Source organism: Dendropsophus ebraccatus, chromosome 8 (assembly GCF_027789765.1).
Source record: "Dendropsophus ebraccatus isolate aDenEbr1 chromosome 8, aDenEbr1.pat, whole genome shotgun sequence".
In the NCBI taxonomy this organism is placed as follows: Eukaryota; Metazoa; Chordata; class Amphibia; order Anura; family Hylidae; genus Dendropsophus; species Dendropsophus ebraccatus.
This window is the reverse complement of record NC_091461.1, coordinates 84,097,985-84,120,867: the sequence shown is the minus strand read 5'-3', so window position 1 is coordinate 84,120,867 and position 22,883 is coordinate 84,097,985. Positions and strand designations below refer to the sequence as shown.

At 43.5% G+C, this 22,883-nt stretch overlaps 1 protein-coding gene across 1 annotated transcript in view; it reads right to left on the bottom strand.

Moving 5' to 3' along the window:
- The window catches only part of DTX4 (deltex E3 ubiquitin ligase 4), a 49,101-nt gene extending 26,489 nt beyond the window's left edge, over nt 1-22,612 (bottom strand). The window contains exon 1 of the mRNA XM_069979245.1: nt 21,996-22,612. Coding sequence (XP_069835346.1) covers nt 21,996-22,206 — 211 coding nt within the window. The 5' untranslated portion in view covers nt 22,207-22,612. The remainder of the gene's footprint in view (nt 1-21,995) is intronic.
- Between the last annotated feature and the right edge of the window lie 271 nt (nt 22,613-22,883).

Below are 22,883 nucleotides of genomic sequence, written 5' to 3'. Positions count from 1 at the left end.
ATATCCTTTGTGGTAGAACTATCTTCCTTAATGGCAGAGACTTTCAAATTTAGAGAAATGCAATTTTTTTCATTTTTTCACAATATTTTAGAGTTTAAAGGTATCGGCCCAAATGTACCACTAACATAAAGTAGAACATGTCACGAAAAAACAATCTTGGAACCACAAGGATCAGTAAAAGCATTCCAGAGTTATTAATATATAAAGTGACACATGTCATATTTGGAAAATTTGGCCATGTCATAAACACCAAAACTAGCTGTGTCCCCTAAGGGTTAATCAGCCATCACCTAATGAGACCCTGTCCCCCATACCTCTGATGGGTAGATTAAGGTCCATAGGTTTATAAAATCTGGTCTGTAGTTATAGTAAAAACTGTCTCCAGAGAGTGATGGTAAATGATTCCTACTAATGGTCCCCAGTTGTTTTATCCAAAGGTTCAGCATTGTGTCCACTTTATTTTTAAATTGAATCTATCACCAACCTTGAACTTACTGTAACTGTAGGAATTGTGTAGTACTGGCTGATCAGCAGTGTCCTTTTTAAAATCTGCTGCACCATTTCAGAGATAGTCCAGCTTTTTTTTTTTTTTTTTTACTTATGTATAGCAAGTCTGGCACCACCAATTACAGCGCCAAATGAATATTTATCTGTCTTAAGAACAGATTCATTAGGCCGCATCTTCGGTGGGAAGGCAAAGTGGTGTAGTGCCCCTACACACAAACACACAGTATCTGTAGTCATAGACAGAAACCTATATCATTTAAGAAGTTTTTAGGAAGTTAAAGTCTCCCAGTCCCCCATTACAATGATCGCATTTTGTTTTTCTTCCTTCTCTTTTTGACTTAGTAAATATTTTTTGCAGATTCTTCTATATTTGGTGGCTTAGAGCAAACCCAACACAAACCAAGATCTGTTTTTGCCAAAGCAAGCATCATGTATTAACAGAACATTAAAAAAAAAGAGAGACCACAGTATGCAATGTGTATGATCTTTATAGTCCAGAGATACATGTTACAATGGTTCTTTGAAATCTATTGCAGTTTGAAGTTATTCTGTTATTTAAAGGGGTAGTCCACCAAAAAAAATTTTCTTTCAAATCAACTGCTACCATGAAGTGCCAGAGATTTGTAATTTACTTCTATTAAAAAATCTCAAGCCTTCCAGTACTTATCAGCTGTTGTATGCCCAACAGGAAGTTGTATTATTTCCAGTCTGGAGAGCAGGAGAGGTTTTCTATGGGGATTTGCTCCTGCTTTGGACAGTTCCTGACATGGACACAGGAGGCAACAGAGAGCACTGGGTCAGACAGGAAAGAAAACACCACTTCCTGCTGGACACACAGCAGCTGATAAGTACTGGAAGACTTAAGATTTTTTAATAGAAGTGAATTACAAATCTCTGGCACTTTATGGCACCAGTTGATTTGAAAGAAATTTTTTTTGGGTGGACTACCCCTTTAAGTACTAATGTCTGTAGCAAAAATAGTGTAATGTTGCTAAGGTCTGGGTTTTGAGTATTTTACAAGTTTATGAAGGACTTTAAAATGTTTGAATGAGATCATAGTCTGTGTGTGTGTGTGTGTGTGTGTGTGTGTGTGTGTGTGTGTGTGTTTCTCTTCATATTGGTGTTTGTCTGTTCTAGTAAAGTGCTGTCTTGACTCTGCCTACCTAAAAAGCTTGGTGATCAATCATTCTGACAGGACAAATATTGACAGCATTTTTTTCATGATATGTTTGTGTGACAATCATGTCCATCCACCATTAGCTAAGAAAATTACTTAGCAATTTAAATTGTTTGCATGACAATACACTGGGAAACCCTTGAGAATGGTTAATCCCAGATATCAGTGGAGAATCTCATGATTTGTAATTTACGGTTTTAAACTGACAGCATAAGTGATGGGATTCCTCACCAATGCAGTATTTACTCCGCTGCCCTAGGCAAAGTATGTGATAACACCTTGGATTACAATGTGACACAAACAATCTCATCTATGCTCCTTGCATAAGCTGCAGTGATTTTTTTTACAGAAAACTGAAAATGGTTAATGGTAATGGACAAAGACATCTAAGCACTGATACAAAAAAAAAAAAGTTGACGTAACTTCTGTGCTTTCCCTTAAAGTGTAACTGTCATGCTGTACACTGACCCGATCAGTGTGTGGTCGATTCTGCTGCCGGAAGTTTGGATATCCATGGATATGACCATGCAGGGTGGTTCTGTGCATGAGCCCTATAGGATCAGAATGGGGCTCCTGCACGGAATCGGCCCAGAGATAGATTTCTACTTTTGATTTGTACATTGTAGAGTACATCAGCTAAGGGTACAAACACACACACCATATACGCAGCGTATTTTCTGCTGCGATACGCAGCAGATTAGATCTAAATAACTGAACACAGCATCAAATCTGCACCATCAAATCTGCTGCAGATCTGCTGCGTATACGGTGTGTGTGTTTGTACCCTAAAGGATTATTCCCTTCTCAACTAACATAGTTTTTATTGTAAGGCTTGTCAAGATAAATATTTTGGCAAATACAATAACCCCTTTCCGCAAAATGATGTTCTGGAAACGCCATGATGTGCTGAGGGGCTCTATAAAGCGAGCTGAGGGGCTGAGCTTGCTTCATAGAATGTAGGACTGGCCGTTATTGGCAGCCGGGTCCTTACCATTAAAAGCAGACTGCTGCGACCTGAGCCCTTTTACTTACCTTCCTGTGGTCCAATTTTCTAATGGAGGGAATGACATAGTATTAAACCGTATATATGGAATCCAATGATTGTATGTAATAGTCCTCTAGAGGGACTTGGACAGTGTAAAAAAAGTTTTAAAGGTTTTAAAAAATATGACATAGCCCCTCCCCTCATAATAAGCAAAAAGAAAGCCCGTAATAATGGTAATTAAATCAATACATTAGCCCGGCTGGGCAACCCCTTGTCACCTCATCGTGTGTTAAGTACAGCTACTTGCATTCAAGGGTCACTCAGACCTATGGATGCAGGCTGCTGCAAACGGTAAGTGTCAGAGAATGCTCCCCCCCCAACACCTTTCCTATTCCCTATCTGCGCATCTGTGTGTGGCAGCTGGGCAGTTCTTGTTTGTGCTGTGTGCAGGGCCAGCATTAGGAGAAGGTGGGGGCAAACAGGGCAATTTCCCTGGGTCCCCATCTCCAATGGGGCCCCCTGCAGCTGCAGACACTGTGCCAGTGTCTGCACACATCCCCTGCCCTTAAGGCCCTATTCCACGGAACGGATTATCGGCGGTATTCGGCCGATACCGGCTGTTATGGCCGATAATCGTCCCGTGGAATAGAAGGCAACGATCAGCCAACATTGTTCATGTCGGCTGATCGTTGCAGTTGTTTGTTTTTCAACATGTTCAAAAACAAACGACTGATACTGCAACAATCTGCTGCCGTCGCTCCGTGAAACAGGAGCGGTAGCAGCAGACGCTTCTGTATGCTATGGGCTGCCCGGAGGATCTAGCGATCACCCAGGCAGCAGCACGCAGCTCCCCCCGGCCCTCCCCCAACTCACCCGCTTGCTGCTGCCGTGTGGAATAGCGGGCCAGTGGGCCCGTGGAATAGGGCCTTTACTTTTGGTCCCTACACCCGGAACTTCTCTGAGCTAGGGGGATGGGGGATTTAAGGTTGATCAGACAGCATGAACCTCAGCCAGAAGCAAAGGTTAACATTTGCTGCTGGACAAAGTTCAGGCTGTCTGTTCTACCTTAAAAATCCCCCCTCCTCACAGCTAAGAGAAGCTTCAATGTTTGCAGCACATTGACAAGGCTCTAGCAAGCCTCCTCTGCTTCCAGGTTTGCAGCATCTGTCGGGACAGAAAGGGAGGGCAGGGTATGTGTGCAGACACAGTGCAGCTCCCTGCATGCCACCACATCCATCAGCTATAGAACTGCAGCTCCGTGCACACTACTCTTCATAAAAGGTATGTATAAATGTGTAAGTTGTGTGTACATGTGTGTCATGTGAACACTGCATATGTCATATATGTATATTGTGTGCACCAGGGGCGTTGCTAGGGTACTAAAACATCCGGGGCACAGGCCCTGTGTGTTACATTTGTTCAGTGAGAAGTTAAACACAAACCAATGTGTTTTATGTCTGACGTGTTCTTTTTATTGTTCCTATACTGTAAGGCCTCCATCTTTTTCATCACTTTTTATTCAAACTTTTATTTAAGAAAACAGACTAGCAGTAGGACTGTCTTTGTTGCCCATAGCAGCCGATCGGAGCTCAGCTTTTATTTTTATAGAGTCCTATATGAAATGAAAGCTGAGCTTTGAATGGTTGCTATAAGCAACAAAGACAGTCTCACTGCTAGAGCGAATACATATGTATATAATGCTGACCCACAGAGCTGGTCAGTACAACTGCAGACTGAGTGTCACTTCTGTGGCTCCGCATTACTGCAGGCCTGTAATATTTGCCCCCAGACATATATAGGTTATGTAACAGCCTGACAGGGCCTATAAATATGGCTGGGGGCTGCTCTGTAATGCTTCCACATATAACCATTGGTAATAACCCCCCCAGGTAGCCATTGTTTCTTTGTAGTAAGCCCCCCCCACTCCCCCTTTGTAGCCGTTATTCCCTGGTAGGAAGACCTACCATGTAGATGCTGTACCCTGGTAGGACACTTCTAAAGTTCTCAGGGAATGCTGGGAGTTGTAGTTGCAAGGAGGACAAACTTTTAAAATATGGCAGTAACATAAAAAGGGGAAGTGATGGATGTGTAGAGGATCCTGGTGGCTGCAATGTGTGGGTTACAACCATCCAGCAATAAATTCTTCTACAGTGCCTGAAGTTATCAATTGTTCATATGTACTACAACTCCCAGCATATCCTGAGGGCTGCAGATTGTCAGTTAATTCTGGGTATTGAACTGTTTGCAGCTGTTCTAGTTGGAGGATCCTAGGCAGGTGTATCTAAAGGCTTGTGAGCCTTGATGCAAAAGGCCCCTCAAACACACAGGTTGCAAAACTATAACTTTAATTATGAACTGCCAGAGTATAATGTGGGGTGTAGTTCTGAAACCTACAGAGCCACTCAATGCAAAACTAAAAGTAGCATCATAAACTGTCTACAGCAGGGGTGTCAAACTCAAATACAGAGTGTGTCAAAATTAAAAAATTGGACAAGGTTGCGGGCCAACCTTAATAATTATTGAAGCACGAATGTGGCGGTCCTGGCACTGTCAAAGTAGTGTGCGTTGTTCCTGGCACTGTCAGTGGTTTACATCTTCCAGCCCTGTGAAAAATTTATAGATTGTAAGCCCTCGCGGGCAGAGTCGTCTTCCCCATGTATCAGTCTGCCATCTGCCTTCATGTAATGTGTTTGGATCTTGTAATGTTCTTGTTTGTTGCCTGTATAGCGCTCTGGAAATTAAGTGTGCTTTATAAATAATAATAATAATAATAATAATAATAATAATAATAATAATAATAATAAATGACATGATAAATTGCTATGACATGATTACACCTCAACTCATATAATAGCCAATCCCCCAAAATTGCCCCACATATTAGCCAGCCCTTCCAATAGTGCCCAAATAGTAGCCAGCCCTCCCCAATAGTCTCATATAGTAGCTAGCCCTCCCCATAGTCTCTTATATAGTAGCCAGCCCCCCAAGTTTTCCATATAACCAGCCCTCCCCAATAGTCTCATATAGTATCCAGCCCTCCCAATAGTCTTATATAGTAGCCAGCCCTCCCCTATAGTCTCATATAGTAGCCAGCCCTCCCCCATAGTCTCATATAGTAGCCAGACCTCCCCATAGTCTCTTATATAGTAGCCAGCACTCCCCAATAGTCTCTTATATAGTAGCCAGCCCTCCCCAACAATCTCATATAGTAACCAGCCCTCCCCCATAGTCTCATGTAGTAGCCAGCCCTCCCCATAGTCTCATATAGTAGCCATGGTGGGCCAGATGTAATTAAAACTCTGAATTGCATGGCGGGCCAAAAATAATGGCACCACGCACCAGATTTTGACATGACTGGTCTACAGGAAGTAAATAGATGCTGACAGTACACAACCTTTTACATCTGAAACCCTGTTTAACAGGATGCAGTCATATATAGTACCTATACAGTATGAACTCCAATGCCAAGAATTATGGATGTGTGCTGAAGGTTGGAGATTTCATTAGGAGCTTCTGATGACCTTAGGGGAGACCTGGTCAGACTTTTACTAGGACTCTGTGACCTTCTCCCTCTCTCTGCCCGGAATCTACTTGTCTGCTGCCCCAGGGACACATAACTTACAATAAAGAAATATGATTGATCCAGTAGTTCATGGAAAGACCCTGATGTGAGAGCCAGGGCCGTCTTAACAGCATTATGGGCCCCTGGGCAGAGGTGCGAATTGCACCCCCCCCCCAACCACCGCCATCAAATCCCCCACATCTTTGCATATAGTGCCCCCTATAGTAGCCAATCCCCCCATATAGTGCCCCCCATAGTAGCCAATCCCCCCATATAGTGCCCCCCATAGTAGCAATACCCCCATAGTAGCCAGTGCCCCCATAGTAGCCAGTGCCCCCCATAGTAGCCAGTGCTCCCCATAATAGCCAGTGCCCCCCATAGTAGCCAGTGCCCCCCATAGTAGCCAGTGCCCCCCATAGTAGCCAGTGCCCCCACATAGTAGCCAGTACCCCCATAGTAGCCAGTGCCCCCCATAGTAGCCAGTGCCCCCATAGTAGCCAGTGCCCCCCATAGTAGCCAGTGCCCCCATAGTGGCCAGTGCCCCCATAGTGGCCAGTGCCCCCCATAGTAGCCAGTGCCCCCCCATAGTAGCCAGTGCCCCCCATAGTAGCCAGTTCCCCCACATAGTAGCCAGTGCCCCCACATAGTAGCCAATGTCCCCACATAGTAGCCAGTGCCCCCCATAGTAGCCAGTGCCCCCACATAGTAGCCAGTGCCCCCCATATTAGACAGTGCCCCCCATAGTAGACAGTTCCCCTCAAAACAACAAACCAGTTACTCACCTGTCCGGTGGCCCCAGCAGCTCCTCTCCCGGCAGAGCGTGCACTCCCGTCATCCTCCGGGCACAGGCAGCAGGGTACAGAGAGACTGCTTGTGCCGGAAGTGTCCGGCTGCACGACACATCCAGGACACAGGCAGCATCTCTGTACCCCGCTGCCTGTGCCCAGAGGATGACGGGAGTGCGCGCTGACGGGAGACATCAGCTGCTGGGGCCGGCGGACGGGTGAGTTCCGGGACCGCCCGCCCCTTCTATCGCCACTCAGCTGAGTCAATCAGAAGCCCAGGAAAGTGCTGCTCATTGCACTTTCCTGGGCTTCTAATCGGCTGTCAGCTGAGCGGCAATAGAAGGGGCGGGCGGGCGGAGGGGGTCGCTCAGGGCCGCTCACTATGCATATGCATAGTGAGCAGCAATAGAGGGGGCGGGCAGGACGGCTTCCTTGCGGTGCTCAGCACTGCTTGGGAGCCGTCTTCGCTTTATAGGACGCACTTAGTTTTATAAGTGCGTCTTATAAAACAAAAAATATAGGTATGTCACAGAGGGCAGGGGCCCCCTAGGACGCAAGGGCCCCCGGGCAGCCGCCTACCCTGCCCAATGGGTAAGACGGCCCTGGTGAGAGCAGGACAGCAGAGCAGCTGCCACAGGTCACTACAGCTCCCTGCACACAGTAAATGTTCAGCAGCAGCAGCTGCAGCAGCCCTGATGAGAGGCAAAGATTACACTGACCTGCTCAGGAACTTCACTTCATGCCGAGGGTAAGGAGCACAGAGGCAATTACTGGGCTCATACATACATACATACATACATACATAGTCATAGCTCCCAACCGTCCCTGATTCCGCGGGACAGTCCCGTTCTCGGGGTGCTGTCCCGTGGTCCCGGAACGGCACCCAGTGTCCCGCATTATATGTGGCCCCACCAAAAAAACAATAAACCAGTAACTCAGCTGTCCGCCGGTCCCAGCAGCTCCTCTCCCGGCAGAGCACGCACTCCTGTCATCCTCCGGGGCGGGCAGCGGGGTATACAGACACTGACTGTGCTGGAAGTGACCTGCAGCCTCTGTCATGAATTACTTCCGGCACAGTCAGTGTCTCTGTACCCCGCTGCCCGCCCGGAGGATGAGGGGGGTGCGCGCTCTGCCGGGAGAGGAGCAGCTGGGACCGGCAGACTGGTGAGTTACCGGTTTATTGTTTTTCTGGTCGGGCCACACAAATGGGGGGATGGGCTACTATGTGGGGCGCTATATGGGGGATTGGCTACTATGTGGGGTGCTATATGGGGGATTGGCTACTATGTTGGGCACTATATGGGGGGATTGGCTACTGTATGGGGGGATTGGATACTATGTGGGGCACTATATGGGGGGATTGGCTACTATGTGGGGCACTATATGGGGCATTGGCTACTATGTGGGGCGCTATATGGGGGATTGGCTACTATGTGGGGCACTCTATGGGGGATTGGCTACTATGTGGGGCACTATATGGGGCATCGGCTTCTATGTGGGGCACTCTATGGGGGATTGGCTACTATGTGGGGCACTATATGGGGATTGGCTACTATGTGGGGCATATATGGGGCATTGGCTACTATGTGGGGCACTATATGGGGCATTGGCTACTATGTGGGGCACTCTATGGGGGATTGGCTACTATGTGGGGCACTATATGGGGATTGGCTACTATGTGGGGCACTATATGGGGGGATTGGCTACTATGTGGGGCACTATATGGGGCATTGGCTACTATGTGGGGCACTCTATGGGGGATTGGCTACTATGTGGGGCACTATATGGGATTGGCTACTATGTGGGGCACTATATGGGGGGATTGGCTACTATGTGGGGCACTATATGGGGGGATTGGCTACTATGTGGGGCACTATATGGGGGCATTGGCTACTATGTGGGGCACTATATGGGGGCATTGGCTACTATGTGGGGCACTATATGGGGGATTGGCTACTATGTGTGGCACTATATAGGGGGATTGGATACTATGTGTGGCACTATTGGGGGGATTGGATACTATGTGGGGCACTATAATGGGGGATTGGATACTATATAGGGCATTTTAGGGGGGATTGGATACTATATCGGGCACTATTCAGTCAGCAGCATGTGGTGACTGTAGGGGAGTGGCTATGGAGGGTTGCTATGGGGGTGTGGCTATGGAGGGTCGCTATGGGGGCGTGGCTATGGAGGGTCGCTATGCGAGCGTGGCTATGGGGACCGCGGCGCACATGTCCCTCTTTGCTCTTTGCAAAAGTTGGGAGGTATGCATAGTAATGCAGAGGCAGATACCTTCAAAATGCTGCCCTATGCAGGCAGGGAGGAGCATGATGTAGCAGAGTGAAAGAGACAAATGTCGGGCCCTGAGGATCCTCAAGTGAGCAAGTCCTACAGGTACTGTGTGTGGGCCCGGAAGCTTACCCCCTCCCTGCCTTGTACCAGCACACACTGACTCTGACTGTCCTGGGCCCCAGTAGCAGAGTGTACTCAAGAGTCAGTGAGATCACTCAGTGCCGACCTGTAGTAGGTGCTGGGGGACAAAACATTCGGGACAGCAGGCACTGATGTGCACTGTATGTTATAAATGTGTGTGTCACACACAGTTTGTATATGTGTATGTTATTATACATTGTCTGTTTTTTGAGGAAGAAGGAACGCATGGGGACTACAAAGCCTGGTGATAAATGTACAGCAGTCTGTGTGCCACAGACCAAAATCTGCAGGATCTAGAGGCACCAGCTCTCTAGTGTTGCATTGACGCATCCATAGATTTTGTGGACCTATGGACAGTGAATGCACGCAATGGATTGCTTCCCTTCCCGGCATGATTTATCAATATCATGCCAGCAGCGGCGAAACTCTTTGCATCGCTGCGGCACTGTAATGACGCGTGACTCTGCCACTACAGTGCCATGGCAGTTCAAAGAGTTTCCCAGCTATGAAAAGTCGTTACTGCGATCATAGTTACAAATGTAATACATTATGAATATTCGTAATTTTGTTCATATCTATATACTGTCAACGTCTTTTCATCCTGACCTAAAAACCCCAACTGTGCATCACTAAATGTAATAGCGATGCACGGCCGATGGCTGATTACTGTAAAAAAAAACCTGTATAAATGACCTCTCCACATTTCCGGTGTTCTTCTGCCCTCTTCTTTCTTCCTGAAGCCGCCGCTGTAGCTTTAGAGCGGGTCTCTAAACTGACAGGCCGCTCAGCCTATCACTGGCCACGGTGGTCCTAGACAGTGATTAGCTGATTGGCCTGTCAACTCAGAGACCTGCTCTGAAGCTACAGCGGCAGCTCTGGGAAGCAAGCAGAGGGCAGAAGAACACCAGGGGCGTGGAGAGGTAATGTATACATTTAGGGAAAGGGCTGCATGGACATTAGTAACAATGTCCGTGCAGCCCGTGCTAAATATCGAGCCTTGTAATAGGCTCAGTAAATGAGGGCTGATCTAGCAGATCAGCATTTATATTATTGATTGTGCCATCTATTAGGACCCTCACAAATACAGATTTGTGCATGGTGGGGCCATAGAAATCAATGGGTACAATGCAGATATGTAATTGCGCACTGTATCATACTGGTGTGAAAAAGGCCACCATGACAAAAGTAGCAAACATGAAAGGATGCAAAAATGTGTAGTTTGTTGATGCCAGAAAACTGTCGCAGGGACTTGACATATCCTACCTAAATTGAGCACAGGAGAAAAAAAATATATTTTTCTAACCCTATATGATCTGAAATAAATCACGTTTTTGACATTCGTGATAGATGTAATGGTTTAAGGGGTTATCCAGCGCTACAAAAACATGGCCACTTTCCCCCTACTGTTGTCTCCAGATTGGGTGGGGTTTTGAAACTCAGTTCCATTGAAGTAAATGGATCTTAATTGCAAACTGCACCTGAACTGGAGACAACAGTAAGGGGAAAAGTGGCCATGTTTTTGTAGCGCTGGATAACCCCTTTAAGAAAACTATGCTGTACTTTATAGTTTTTGATCCCATCACACCATAACCTTCATTCTACACTTATTTGTTCAGTCTCTTTTCTTTCTTAAAGCTATGTTCACACTACGTATCTTTCCGGCCGTAATGCGAACCGCGAATATACGCACGTAGTTTTGAGGTTGATGAGTTCGATATACGGCCGCACAATGCACACTACGTATGAACTAACGGGCGGATTGTAAAATACCGTGAAAATCTAACACAACCATTGTTTGAGGACGGAAATGTTCCAACTCACGGCCGTGGATTTCCATGCGGTCCCGTACGAAGTACTTATTTCAGCCAAATTGAACTTGATTTTTCGATCCAAAAGGTTCTGTGTGGTTTACTGGGCTGGGCGAAGATTTCCAAGTAAATGACTGCCTCAGATCGCTTCGAAACAAGCTAGGGAAGCATAACTGTACTACGGCGTATGTTCGCGGTTCGTACGCATCCGGCCGCATGTCTATTTTTCCCATAGCCGTACTTTCAGCCACACATGTACGGCTGCGTACCAACTACGGCCGGGCTCATATACGTAGTGTGAACATAGCCTTATAGTACATAGTATTTAATAACCATAAGTAGATTTTTTTTATAATATCATGACCTATTGTTCAGCATGAGTTACCCTAGCTTTATTCACTACTGTCTGCTTCCACATAGTAATATTCTGAAAGGGCTTGAGAACTGTAGCTGACGACCCTCCCTATTTGAAAAGATCTATCCCCTCTTTGTCTAAGAAGCTTGCAGCACTACAAGAAAGGCTCACATCATTTGCTCTGCAAGTTGTGGGGTTTCCTTTCATGAGGAACATCAGAGAGAAAGAAAACACATTCTTCTTTAGCAGAGTTAAACCTCAATTGTTATTCAAGGGCCTGGGTTACAATTACCTGACTTGTGGTGACATTTAAAGCATATTTATGTGCAGAGTTTATCAATTACTTTTTTGTTCAGTGAAACACACATGCAATTCTATAGAAGGCTTATTTTTTAGTGTTTACTTAGCTTTCTATCTTCTTTTTTTCCCCACTACCAAAATGTTAAATACAAGCTTCCCCCCAAAACCATTGTAAATAAGCTATATGCTGCTGCACTATTCCATCACTTACTGGTAGATTTTACTTTTTTTTAATTCATTTTCATTCATTTACTGCATGTTACAATGGATATATTTTATATAGTGTTGATAATTGTAAAGTGTCACATGGCAAGCCACAATAGGGCCAACATATTCTACTAATGCTGGAACTAATGGTTACATGAAAAGAGAGCCACAGGAGTAGTAACTATTTGCATATGTAATGGCATATCTTATAGCTGAGTGTCATGTTTTGCACCCTACTAACTTCTTTTACCCAAGGCCTTATCTACACTTTCTGGGGCCTCAGAAATCAGGATCAGTCATGTACTAGAGAAACCATCCCCATGGCATCAGTTTTGCAGATATGCAAAAACAGATAGGAAGCTAACAGAGAGGGGAATGCCCAGGGCTTGCTGGCAATGCTTCCATTAAAAAAGGACAGCATGCAGATGGTGCATCCCTTTCTCTTCTGTTTAAAACTGCCCCATTAACTTCTATCAAAGCCTCTGTTATGCAAAAACAGACCATATAAGTGCAGGTCCCACTTTTTTGCTAGATGGCCAAAAATGGATCTGTTCTTAAAACAGATATGTGGATTACCACATTGAATCAATGGTTCCTTTCTCTGTTTAGAAATCAGTATCCTTATTTATGGACAGAAAAAACTGATGTGTGGATGAGGCCTATGAGCTATATTACACAGTCCAGCTCCTACCCAATTCCGTGGTGCTTTTCATCAGCGGGACCTCTGGAACATGACTTCATGTTTAGACTCATCCCATGCCCATCCCTCGACCCCATTATGGTAACTAAGATCAAGCTTAGATCATTTATATAGCTTCCATGTTGTGTGACAAAGCTTTGCCCCAAGCCATCCTTTTTTGGGAACAAAATGACCTGTTAACCTAAAATAATGATACTATCACTAAATATCTTAGGATGTCCGTCTTACACATCTTGTTACAATTTTTTGATATGCCCTTCTGTTCCTCTGATATGTGGGTTTATATTTTGTTTTACAATTTAGTTAATAGTCAGAGGGTGTGAATTAGGCGCCAACAAACATAACCTTTAACATATATATTTCACAACTGGCTTTTTTTACAAGAAATTGTGACAGATCAGTCAGATATTCCATCAGAATGGTAACTGATGAATCCCAAGGGGTTTATTAATGTTTGAAAAATATTACTGTATGCTGATATCCATAGTAACTAAAAATCAGATGGAATTTCATAGCGCTGGTAAGAATGAAACCTATATGCAAGACACCATTCAACTGACTGATAGACTTGTCTAAGACTGTTGACAAGACTGGTGTTTTTATTTTCACAGTGCAGGTAATAATTTGGTCTATTAACGATAGTTCCTGAAACCTCATCTGTATTAAGCACGGGCATCCAACTTTCCCAGCTGAATGAAGCTGTGTGTAAGCATGCATGCCATTCATTTTATATGGAGTGTTGTACTGTGATCTCAAGATCATGGGGGACCCCAAAATTCGGACCCCTGGAATCAGGCATTTAAAATTTTTACTCACTGGAATACTTCCAACTCTCCTTCCTCATTGTTATACTTATGAATTAGTTAAATCACAGATTGAAGTGAAATCTGATGCTATGTGGCCGGTATGCAGTACAGGCCACCAGTCTGGCCTCTTACGGGCATTATACACCACAGGGTCAGGGTAACAAGTCATTTCTATATGAATGGTTAACAAAACTGTGGACAGCTCTTGGCCACAAAAAAGGTGAATTTATTGGTTATCATTATTAGATGAGTACCAAAAAGATATGGAGCCCTGCTATAGTGGTGTGTGCAATACACAGTCAGGAAACCTATTAGCTCCTCCTCTAAATTGAAAAAAATGCTTAACAACCTGGTGTTGAGATGAATCTTCATAATTTTCTGTCCATAATGACGTTATGTGACTGTGATGGGACCTGATATATTCATTAGCTATGTATTTTGACTTATACAAATTACTAGAGATGAGCGAACCTCGAGCATGCTCGAGTCGATCCGAACCCGAACTTTCGGCATTTGATTAGCGGTGGCTGCTGAACTTGGATAAAGCCCTAAGGCTATCTGGAAAACATAGATATAGTCATTGGCTGTATCCAGGTTTTCCAGACAACCTTAGAGCTTTATGCAAGTTCTGCAGCCCCAGCTAATCAAATACCGAACGTTCGGGTTCGGATTGACTCGAACCCAAACCCGGTTCGCTCATCTCTACAAATTACCCATAAATCCATTATTTGATTTAGCTTTATAACCAAAAAGAAAAATGAACAAACATACATAACAATCGAATTGCTGGTCAACTAGATAGAGGAACGTTAACAGCAAATGCTTCAGTAACCCTTCAGAAAGGCAAGCTTTTGTGCTATATTCCTTTTTAAAACCAGTAATTGTCATGCAGGTGAATTGGGTTGTAACAAAGAGAAAATAAAAACTTTTGCTGTCTCCCTATAATAAAAATGGAATAAAAGGGATATTGTGCTCACTAAGAATTGTTTAAGTTCTTGATTTGGAAAGAGAATTCAGGAAAGAGAACTGAAAAGATAAGCACCAAGATGGAAACTGTAAAGTGCACAATGCTGGTGTTACTGCCTTTATACAACAGGTGTTGAGTCAAAATGCTTTGTATAATGCAACAATTGTAAAGGTTGTGTTTCCCAATGAGGTAATATGATGGTCATCTAACAAGGTTTTAGCTGAAAGGAGACTCCCGTCTGGTTTGTACCAGGGGAGTGTCACTATGACAGGGAGCAACAGTTAGGGGCACTTCAGGACTGTGAGAAAAGTCCTTTTTCCCAGGACATTATTAATTCTCTTTCTTATTGTCTGTGAATAAATCTTTCGCTCTCCTGTGCACTCACAACCTCCATCAACCCCCTCCTTGACTATCTTTTTGCTCTCAGGGCATCTGTCTTTCTCCTTTTCATAGCCCAGCTGGTCCACCCCTCCCCACCAAAATTCCATTTTATCCCCCCAGCGACCAGAGCCTGAGGGTCAAACTTCCCCACCTTCTAATTAATGTCTAATGAGGGAGAGATCTGGATCCAGGCTGACATACAGTGATGAACACTAGGGTGACAGATATTTGTCTAGCTAACAACTGCAAATGGTTTTATTGCTCAGAGGAACAGCTGGAGCATTTCTGTCCCACCTACAATGAACTTTGACTTCATAAAAATATAGTCTGATTGCCATCCAGTTTACAGTTTACTCTCTGTATGTCATCATGCTTTAGGTGTTTAAGGAAACTTTCGTGTGAAAAATCGTTATAGCGTTCGAATTTAAATGATAATCGTGTAATTGCAGGCAAGTTGATCTCACCGTAAAATCATTGTTAAGTGTAATTCCACATCGTTCAATATTTTGCTGGGATCAGATGGAATAAAGGATCGTAGTAACAACATTACACATCGTTTTGTGTAATATGGTGAACAATTCCAGGTTAACGATACACATTCTCGTTTACGATCCTTTCTAGTTAATCGCTAATAATTGCTTTGTCTAATAAGACCCTTAAATTTGTTTTTCTATTTTCATATCAGTACTCGTAATTTCCAATCTTAATTATAATATGACCTTGTGAAGCTTGTCTGGCATATACACTTAATGGGGTGTACCCATCTGGGACACTTAAAGGGAATGTACCATCAGGCCGACCCCCGGCCCACTCCCGGTGGGAGGAAACCCCCTCCCCTCTATAATATGGCTCCATTAGAACCAATGGAACCGTATCATAGAGGGGCGAGGGGTTCCGCCCACTGGAGGTGGCTTGGCCTACCTCCAGTGCTTCAGCCCAAGCCTGATGGTACATTCCCTTTAAAGCATATCCACAGAACATGTTATAAGCTTTCCCTAGATGTGGGTCCCACCTGTGGGACCAGTGCCTATCTTCCAATCGAAGGCTCCCCGTCTTCCTCTGTCTTTTTCATGGCTGGTGGAGGTGATAGGAAGCCCAAAACAACGGAAAGAATTTGTGTAACCTCCTTTAATATTTATGGGAGGTATACAAACTGTTTTTGCAGTAAGGGCCTCTTATGGCATATCCTATGAATATGGTATAACTTTCCCAGTTAAGTATACCCCTTTAAGTAATAGTTGTTCAATACACCTTTGGCAATAGTTTGTCATACAACATTGAAAGCTGGTAATTTACTTAAAGGGGTACTCTGGGCTGGGGTTATTTTTATTGTATGGCTGGGGAAGGGGTGCATATAGAGGCCGCTGGTCACTTAGCTCCCTGGTTCCAGCGCCGGGTCCTGGATCGCGCCACTCCGTTCTCTCATCTCGCTGCCGCTTCCTGGTCTGTGCTGCGGCTTCAGATCTGAAGTCTCAAGGCAGCTCAGCCATTCAGCGGTCATAGCGGGGTCCCGTCTTGGTGGCTGAATGGCTGAGCTGCCTTGAGACGTCAGATCTCAAGCTGCAGCTCAGACCAGGAAGCGGCAGCGGGACGGGAAAACGGAGCGGCGCAATTCGGGACCTGGTGCTGGAACCGGGGAGGTAAGTGACCGTCGGCCTCTATATCAACCCCTTTTTTGGCCATAAACTAAAAATAACCCCAGCCCGGAGTACCTCCTTAAAGCGGTAGTGCGGCGCTAAACATTTATTCACAAAATAACACACATTACAAAGTTATACAGGCATTAGGGCCGGCCTCCCGAAGATGACGTCATTGTCAGATGGCGGCCGGGGGATGACACGAATGCGGTAAAGTATAATGCACCACATTTCCGGGTCTAGGGTGGGTGGGGGGGAACACAGGGAAGGGGGCCATTCACTTACATAACACACATTACAAAGTTGTATAACTTTGTAATGTGTGTTATTTTGTGAATACATGTTCAGCGCCGCACTACCCCTTTAAGTTAAGGGCATTAGATTACATGTGATAGAACGTTGATCTAGGCATATATCCTGATTGCTTTTTTGAAGTTAGGAAGGAATTTCTCTCCCTGTGGTTGGGCTGTTGGCATCTGCCTAACATATAAGGGTTATACTTAGAGAAGAGCGAACCTATGGCTATGGCTGTATCCCAGTTTTCCAGGCGGTCCTCAGGCTGTATCCACCCTCTCCATGGAGCGGGCAGACAGCGGGAATCCGAAGCCGATAGTTCAGGTTCAGGCCGATAGTTCGGCCGGTCCGCTCATCCCTAGTTATACTGTAGTTATACTTTTTCAACCTTATTAACTAGGTTATTATGTATCACCAAGATTTTTTTTACTCATTAGAGACAGATACAAAGCATGATATTTTTTTCTGTTTTGTATCTTTTGTTTGGAGTTTTATTATTTAAATGTTATTTTAGTACAGTATAGCCATGTTGTCTTAGTTGTTCTTACTTGCTTTTTAGATATTTGCTCTACAGCAAGCCCCGTGGACATGGGCACAAGAGACCCTACTGTCTTTCTTGGGAGAGTTCTCTAAGCATGCTCTATGACCTATACTATTGTTATTGAGCAAGGGGGCTCTCTATTGAGCTGCGCTCTACTCTAGATAGCCTGATTCCATTTGATCTATATTCTGCTGCCACCTTTCATTGTAATCCTGCTTGTAACAATAAGTAGACTGGATGAATGTTACTTTGATTATTCTTTCCCTCCTTTGTCAGATGTCTATCAATCTTTTAGATTTTATACTGTTGATGAAATCCACACACATTGATGTGATCTTTCAGACATCTTGAAAAAAAAAAACATGAAAAAGTCCATCCATCTATGGATACACACTTTGGGTCCTGTGTTCTAAATTCAGTGGCACAGCTGGGGAGGGGATATCAATAGGCCTTGGTCAGAGTACTGTGTAAGATATGGTGCAAACTGAATTTTTGCCCCAACTGAGGGGAAGTCTAGCCATGGCTCTTTCCTATTAAATGTCACAAGACCACTGTGTGATATGGAGTACTCCCAGTCAATGGAACTGTGCATTTTCAATATATGAGGTCAATAAAATAGGCATTTTTTTCCTTTTGGTTTTTATAGGAAGCAACTAAAAATCCAGTCATACTTCAGATTATTTTGCCTTTGGCTTTTCTTCTTTTTACAATAAATAAATAAACTTTCCCTGTAAAAAAAATGGTAACATGAGGCTTTTGTGTTATTAACGACAGTAAGTGTTATGTGGTCAAATGTATCTAGTTACTTCAAGAAATATGAACCTTAATTGTGTTATGTTGAGACAAAAGAAAAAGGTAGTTTTAGGGTTATGTTTAGGGTTGTGTTGTAGTGTGATCAATAATACACAGCTGGCTTGTAGCTTTGGGAGCTCAGAGCTTGAGGACTAGTCCTTAACAAAGGCACAGCTGTTCTGTCTGAGACCCCCGACCTGACCCCATACATAGAAAGAGACAGATAATGCCAGAAACACAAGGACTTCCTGCTGAGATCTTTGGCTGCTCATCCTCTCATTTCCCCCAATTCTCCCACCATTAAAATGAACAACACTATGTCCACACATTTTAAATGCATCTGAACATGTCACCCACTAGAGAGAGACATGCAGAGCATCTCTCCACACTAATGGGCCTCTGGATTCTAAGACTGGGTGTCAGGTTGTGTGAAAGTTTCTCTATCTGGGTGAAATCTGAGATTCTCTACAGGGAAGGAGATTAATCTCTCTAACAGATGATTCTTGGTGTGTGGATGGGGGGGGGGGGGGGGTGTTGGCGGAGATAGATACCAAACACTACAGGACATTGGAGATATAGAATTATTATTATTTACTTTATACATGGGTATGCTCAATTGTTCACAAACAAAAATAATGGTCAGTTTAAACACAATTTTGTTTGTGCCACACCAACAAGTTTTGATCAACCTTTGTGAGAAACACTGCCGATTGCTTACACTGAAAGCATGCATTCAGTTATACAGGATCAGCGGCAGGTTTGATGCTGTGTTCAGTTATTTAGTTACATTGCTATGAAATCGGCTGGGGATCCTGTACATGTGAACACACCCAAAAGGTATAAAACTTATTACTAATAATGGTACATAATATATAGCAATGTACTGAGACCTGTCCACAACATGTCTTGGGACCATGCATGCGCTGCTATTAGTATGAAAGTATAGACCGTTTATGAAAGTATAGACCATTAGTAATTCTTATGATTAACTTGCAATGTTGTGTCATGATACAAGTGTCAGTAAGACAATAAACAAGGGTTCATAAGACAAGGTTGACACTGCGTTTCTACTGTCCATTTAACAGATCTTTTTTATGGAAAAATTGGATGCAAAAACCGATGATAAAAACGGACACAGGATCCGTTTTTCATTGACTTACTATATAATAAAAAAGGATTGAAACCGATCCTTTTTATGTTTTACGTGCACAAAAATGTGGTTGCCCTCGTTTTTCTGTATGTTAAAATGAAACGTTCAAAGATGGATGCAAAAACGCAGTGTGAACTTAGCCTTACTTGTTCCAAGGAAGGAGAAAATAACACCTACATCCCTGCTGCTCTGTGTAATTTAATACACTGTGCTATGTTATGTGTTTTAACCCCCAGCACATCAACAGTACTCTGTAACCTATGGCACTTAGAAATATGATTATTATTAATATTATTATCATCATCATTGAAGTGGTAGTAATATTAGTAGTAGTAGTACTAATAATAATACTACTAATAATAATAATACTAATCAGTGTAGGCTAGGTATACTACCAAGATTAGCACTACCAAGATTGCATACAGGTCAACAACAACATGAAATGCGAGGAAAAGTCTCTGTGTAGACCTAGCCCTAAGGTAGCCCTACGGTAATCAATGTTGAGACATCACAGGAACTTTCACAAGACACAAGGCACATTATGTTCCCCCTGCATGGCTTGAGGCAGCCATTGGTGTCAATGATCAGGCCATAATTGTCCTGTGTAAGAATTACCCTAATGCCTTAAAAGAAATGTGATTTTGTTGAAGAAAACTCAGTTAATAGTCCGTTGTTTAGTTCCCCTGTAATGCCTCTCTACACACATCAGCAGGACACTGTCACATTGTTTCCACCAACATCACTTCATTTTCCATCCATCCAAAAATAAGTTCTCCAGAACAATTTCCTCACTATGATAGCTTGTGATTCATGTCAGCATGTCTAATTGAGAACAGTACAAAATTCATCAGTAGACAAAGTGAATATAGCAGGAAGTACAGCAATTTCTCCCATATTTCTCAATAGTTGGCCCATCTGCTGCTTAGAGGAGGCACAAAGCAAACCTTTAACAAGCGGCTGAGAAATGTCCCACATTTCAGGGGGTGATTTGTTTACTTAAGACTTTGGGTTGTTGTTACTCACAACATTTACCAGTAAACAAAAATATTTTCTTGTTAATAGGTCATCTGCATTAACAATCTCTAGCACCAAATGAGTAGCACAACAGGGGTTTACTTTATTTGATTTGTTTTTCACACTTATGTTTGGTCTTTGTAAAAACATTATGAATCAATCAATCACCAATGCCATAAAGGGTAGAGCTATACTTCTGCTGCTCAGATCAGAAGGTTGTAAAGATTTTTTTAGCTTCACATAGATAAACAGAAAATAATGTCCTAAACAAAAGAGTCTTAGCGCTGGATGCAGTGCTGGCTTGTCCATATAGACTAATATACAGCCCATACATCAGATATATGTCAATGGCTATTTCTTCCAACTGTCATCCATATATGCATTCTCAATGCATATGTGTTTTCATTAGGGAGAGGACAATAAAATGCTAATAGACATCCCAGGCAGCCTCTTATCACCTGCATAAACAAAGGACTTGGCAAATTATAGATTAAAAATTTGATTTGTCTCCAGCCCCAACAAAATCAGTGGGTTTGGCTGATTTATGTGGACTATACAGGGAGGAAACCAAGAGTGCGTTTATACAGAGAGATTTAGCTGAGTGATTTTTGAAGCCAAAGCCAGGAATGGATTTGAAAAGAGGAGGAATCTCAATTTTTCCTTTATGGCCTGTTCTCAGTTTATAGTCTGTTCCTGGCTTTTGCTTCAAAAATCTGTCAGATAAATCTCTGTGTAAAGTCACCCTAAGATCCACACACAAGGCCTCAACAATGGTGTCCAGACACTTTAGGCATTTACATTTCAACCTAATCTCTGATCATGAATAAAAAACACAAAAAAAACCCAACATCTCAGAAATCTTATACATTTTACCTCATTGGTCAGAAACATGCACCCTCGTATTGTACATACTGTACATGTTATGTGTACTTTTTGTCTGTTGATAGCATAGTAAATACTTGAGGTCACATTTGTGCCACAAATTCATCCTGTGCTATAGGCAAATCAACATATGGTCTGTTTAAAACAGCTGAATGGTACCTAATGTTACCAAATTGTAAGCACTAATGGCCATGGCTATACTTGCAAATCACCAATAACTGCAAGATGCAACTGGACTTGCAAGTATTTAAAAGATCAAGGTCACGTCCTGTCTGCAAGTATCAAAATTGCAAGTGCTAGCTGTGTCTGCCAGTGCTGTGTGTGAGAACACCCTTTTTTCCATGCTGCAAACCTGTTTATATTTTGGGCAAACAGCAGGTGTTTTCTCATACAGTAACTAATACAGCCAAGAAATGCATAAAAAAATTCTATCAGCTGCTATGTGAAAACTCAGCCTGAGGGTGCATTCACAAAAACCATGTTTTCTGTAGATTTGTGCTACAAATCTGATGCTGTCATCAATCATTTAATTACTTAACATTAAATCTGCAACACCAGATCCGCAGCGTCAAATCCAGAGCAAACAAGGTACCTGTGAATGCACCCTCACTGTCTATAGGAAAACACTTTCCTCAATGCACCTGTCAGGTCAGCACCTGCTGATGTCTCAATAGAGCATGCAACTACATTACAATTATTGATCACTTACCAGTATCTAGGCGGAACTGGTTCATTGAGATTAGATCCAGGATGTATGGGGTCAGGTTTGCATCTGCTTCCCCTAGACTCACGGAAGAGGCCTTTGGGTTGTTCCTTATTACCTGCTCAATGTAATGGGCCACCTGTGGGCTGTAGGGTTTCCACAGGGAAGGTTTGTCCTGCCATTCCCAGACCAGCACTGCTCCTCTATCAAGCATCATCCTTGTTGCAGTGGTGCCTTTTCAGTGAATGGGGAACTGTGCTATAGAAATAGAGTTCCAATTTAGGGATCTTTTGTTGCAATTTACAGTTCCTTCTTCTTACTCATATTCTGGCCTTTAAGAACATATGAGAGGGACACATCTTCCATCGCCAGTAATGTTGATCTTCCATCTTTTAGACACCTGTCAGTTGTCCACCGTCAACATAGGTAATCTTGGTGATCTTGATTATCCTACTATATACTCGCTCTACTATATTTCCAAATATCCTTCTTTCTAATTACACTTTCTTAGCCTTCTCTCTTTTCTCTCCTTTTAACACTCTCATCCAGCCTGTTTCTGTTTCGAAAAACTTTCGCTCACCTTCAGTTCACCCTTTCTCTATGTAGCACCCTCCCTCTCACAGTCCTGGGCCAATTCCTAGTAATAGTCCCCTGAGCTGTGTATCCCTTGCAACTGGGTGTTGGGCGGAATCTCCAAAGAAAGAGGGAGGAGGGGGGATGAGAGTAGAGGGGGTTGTTCAGTCTTCTTGCAAAACACTTCTCTCAGTACCCCTCCTCCTCCCCCGAGGACAAATCTTTCAAGCCTATGGGTTTCTTTGTTTGCAATTAATGATCAATCAACCCTCCCAGTTTTGCCCCATTCACCTAACTCATATCTGTCTCCACAACCAAGCT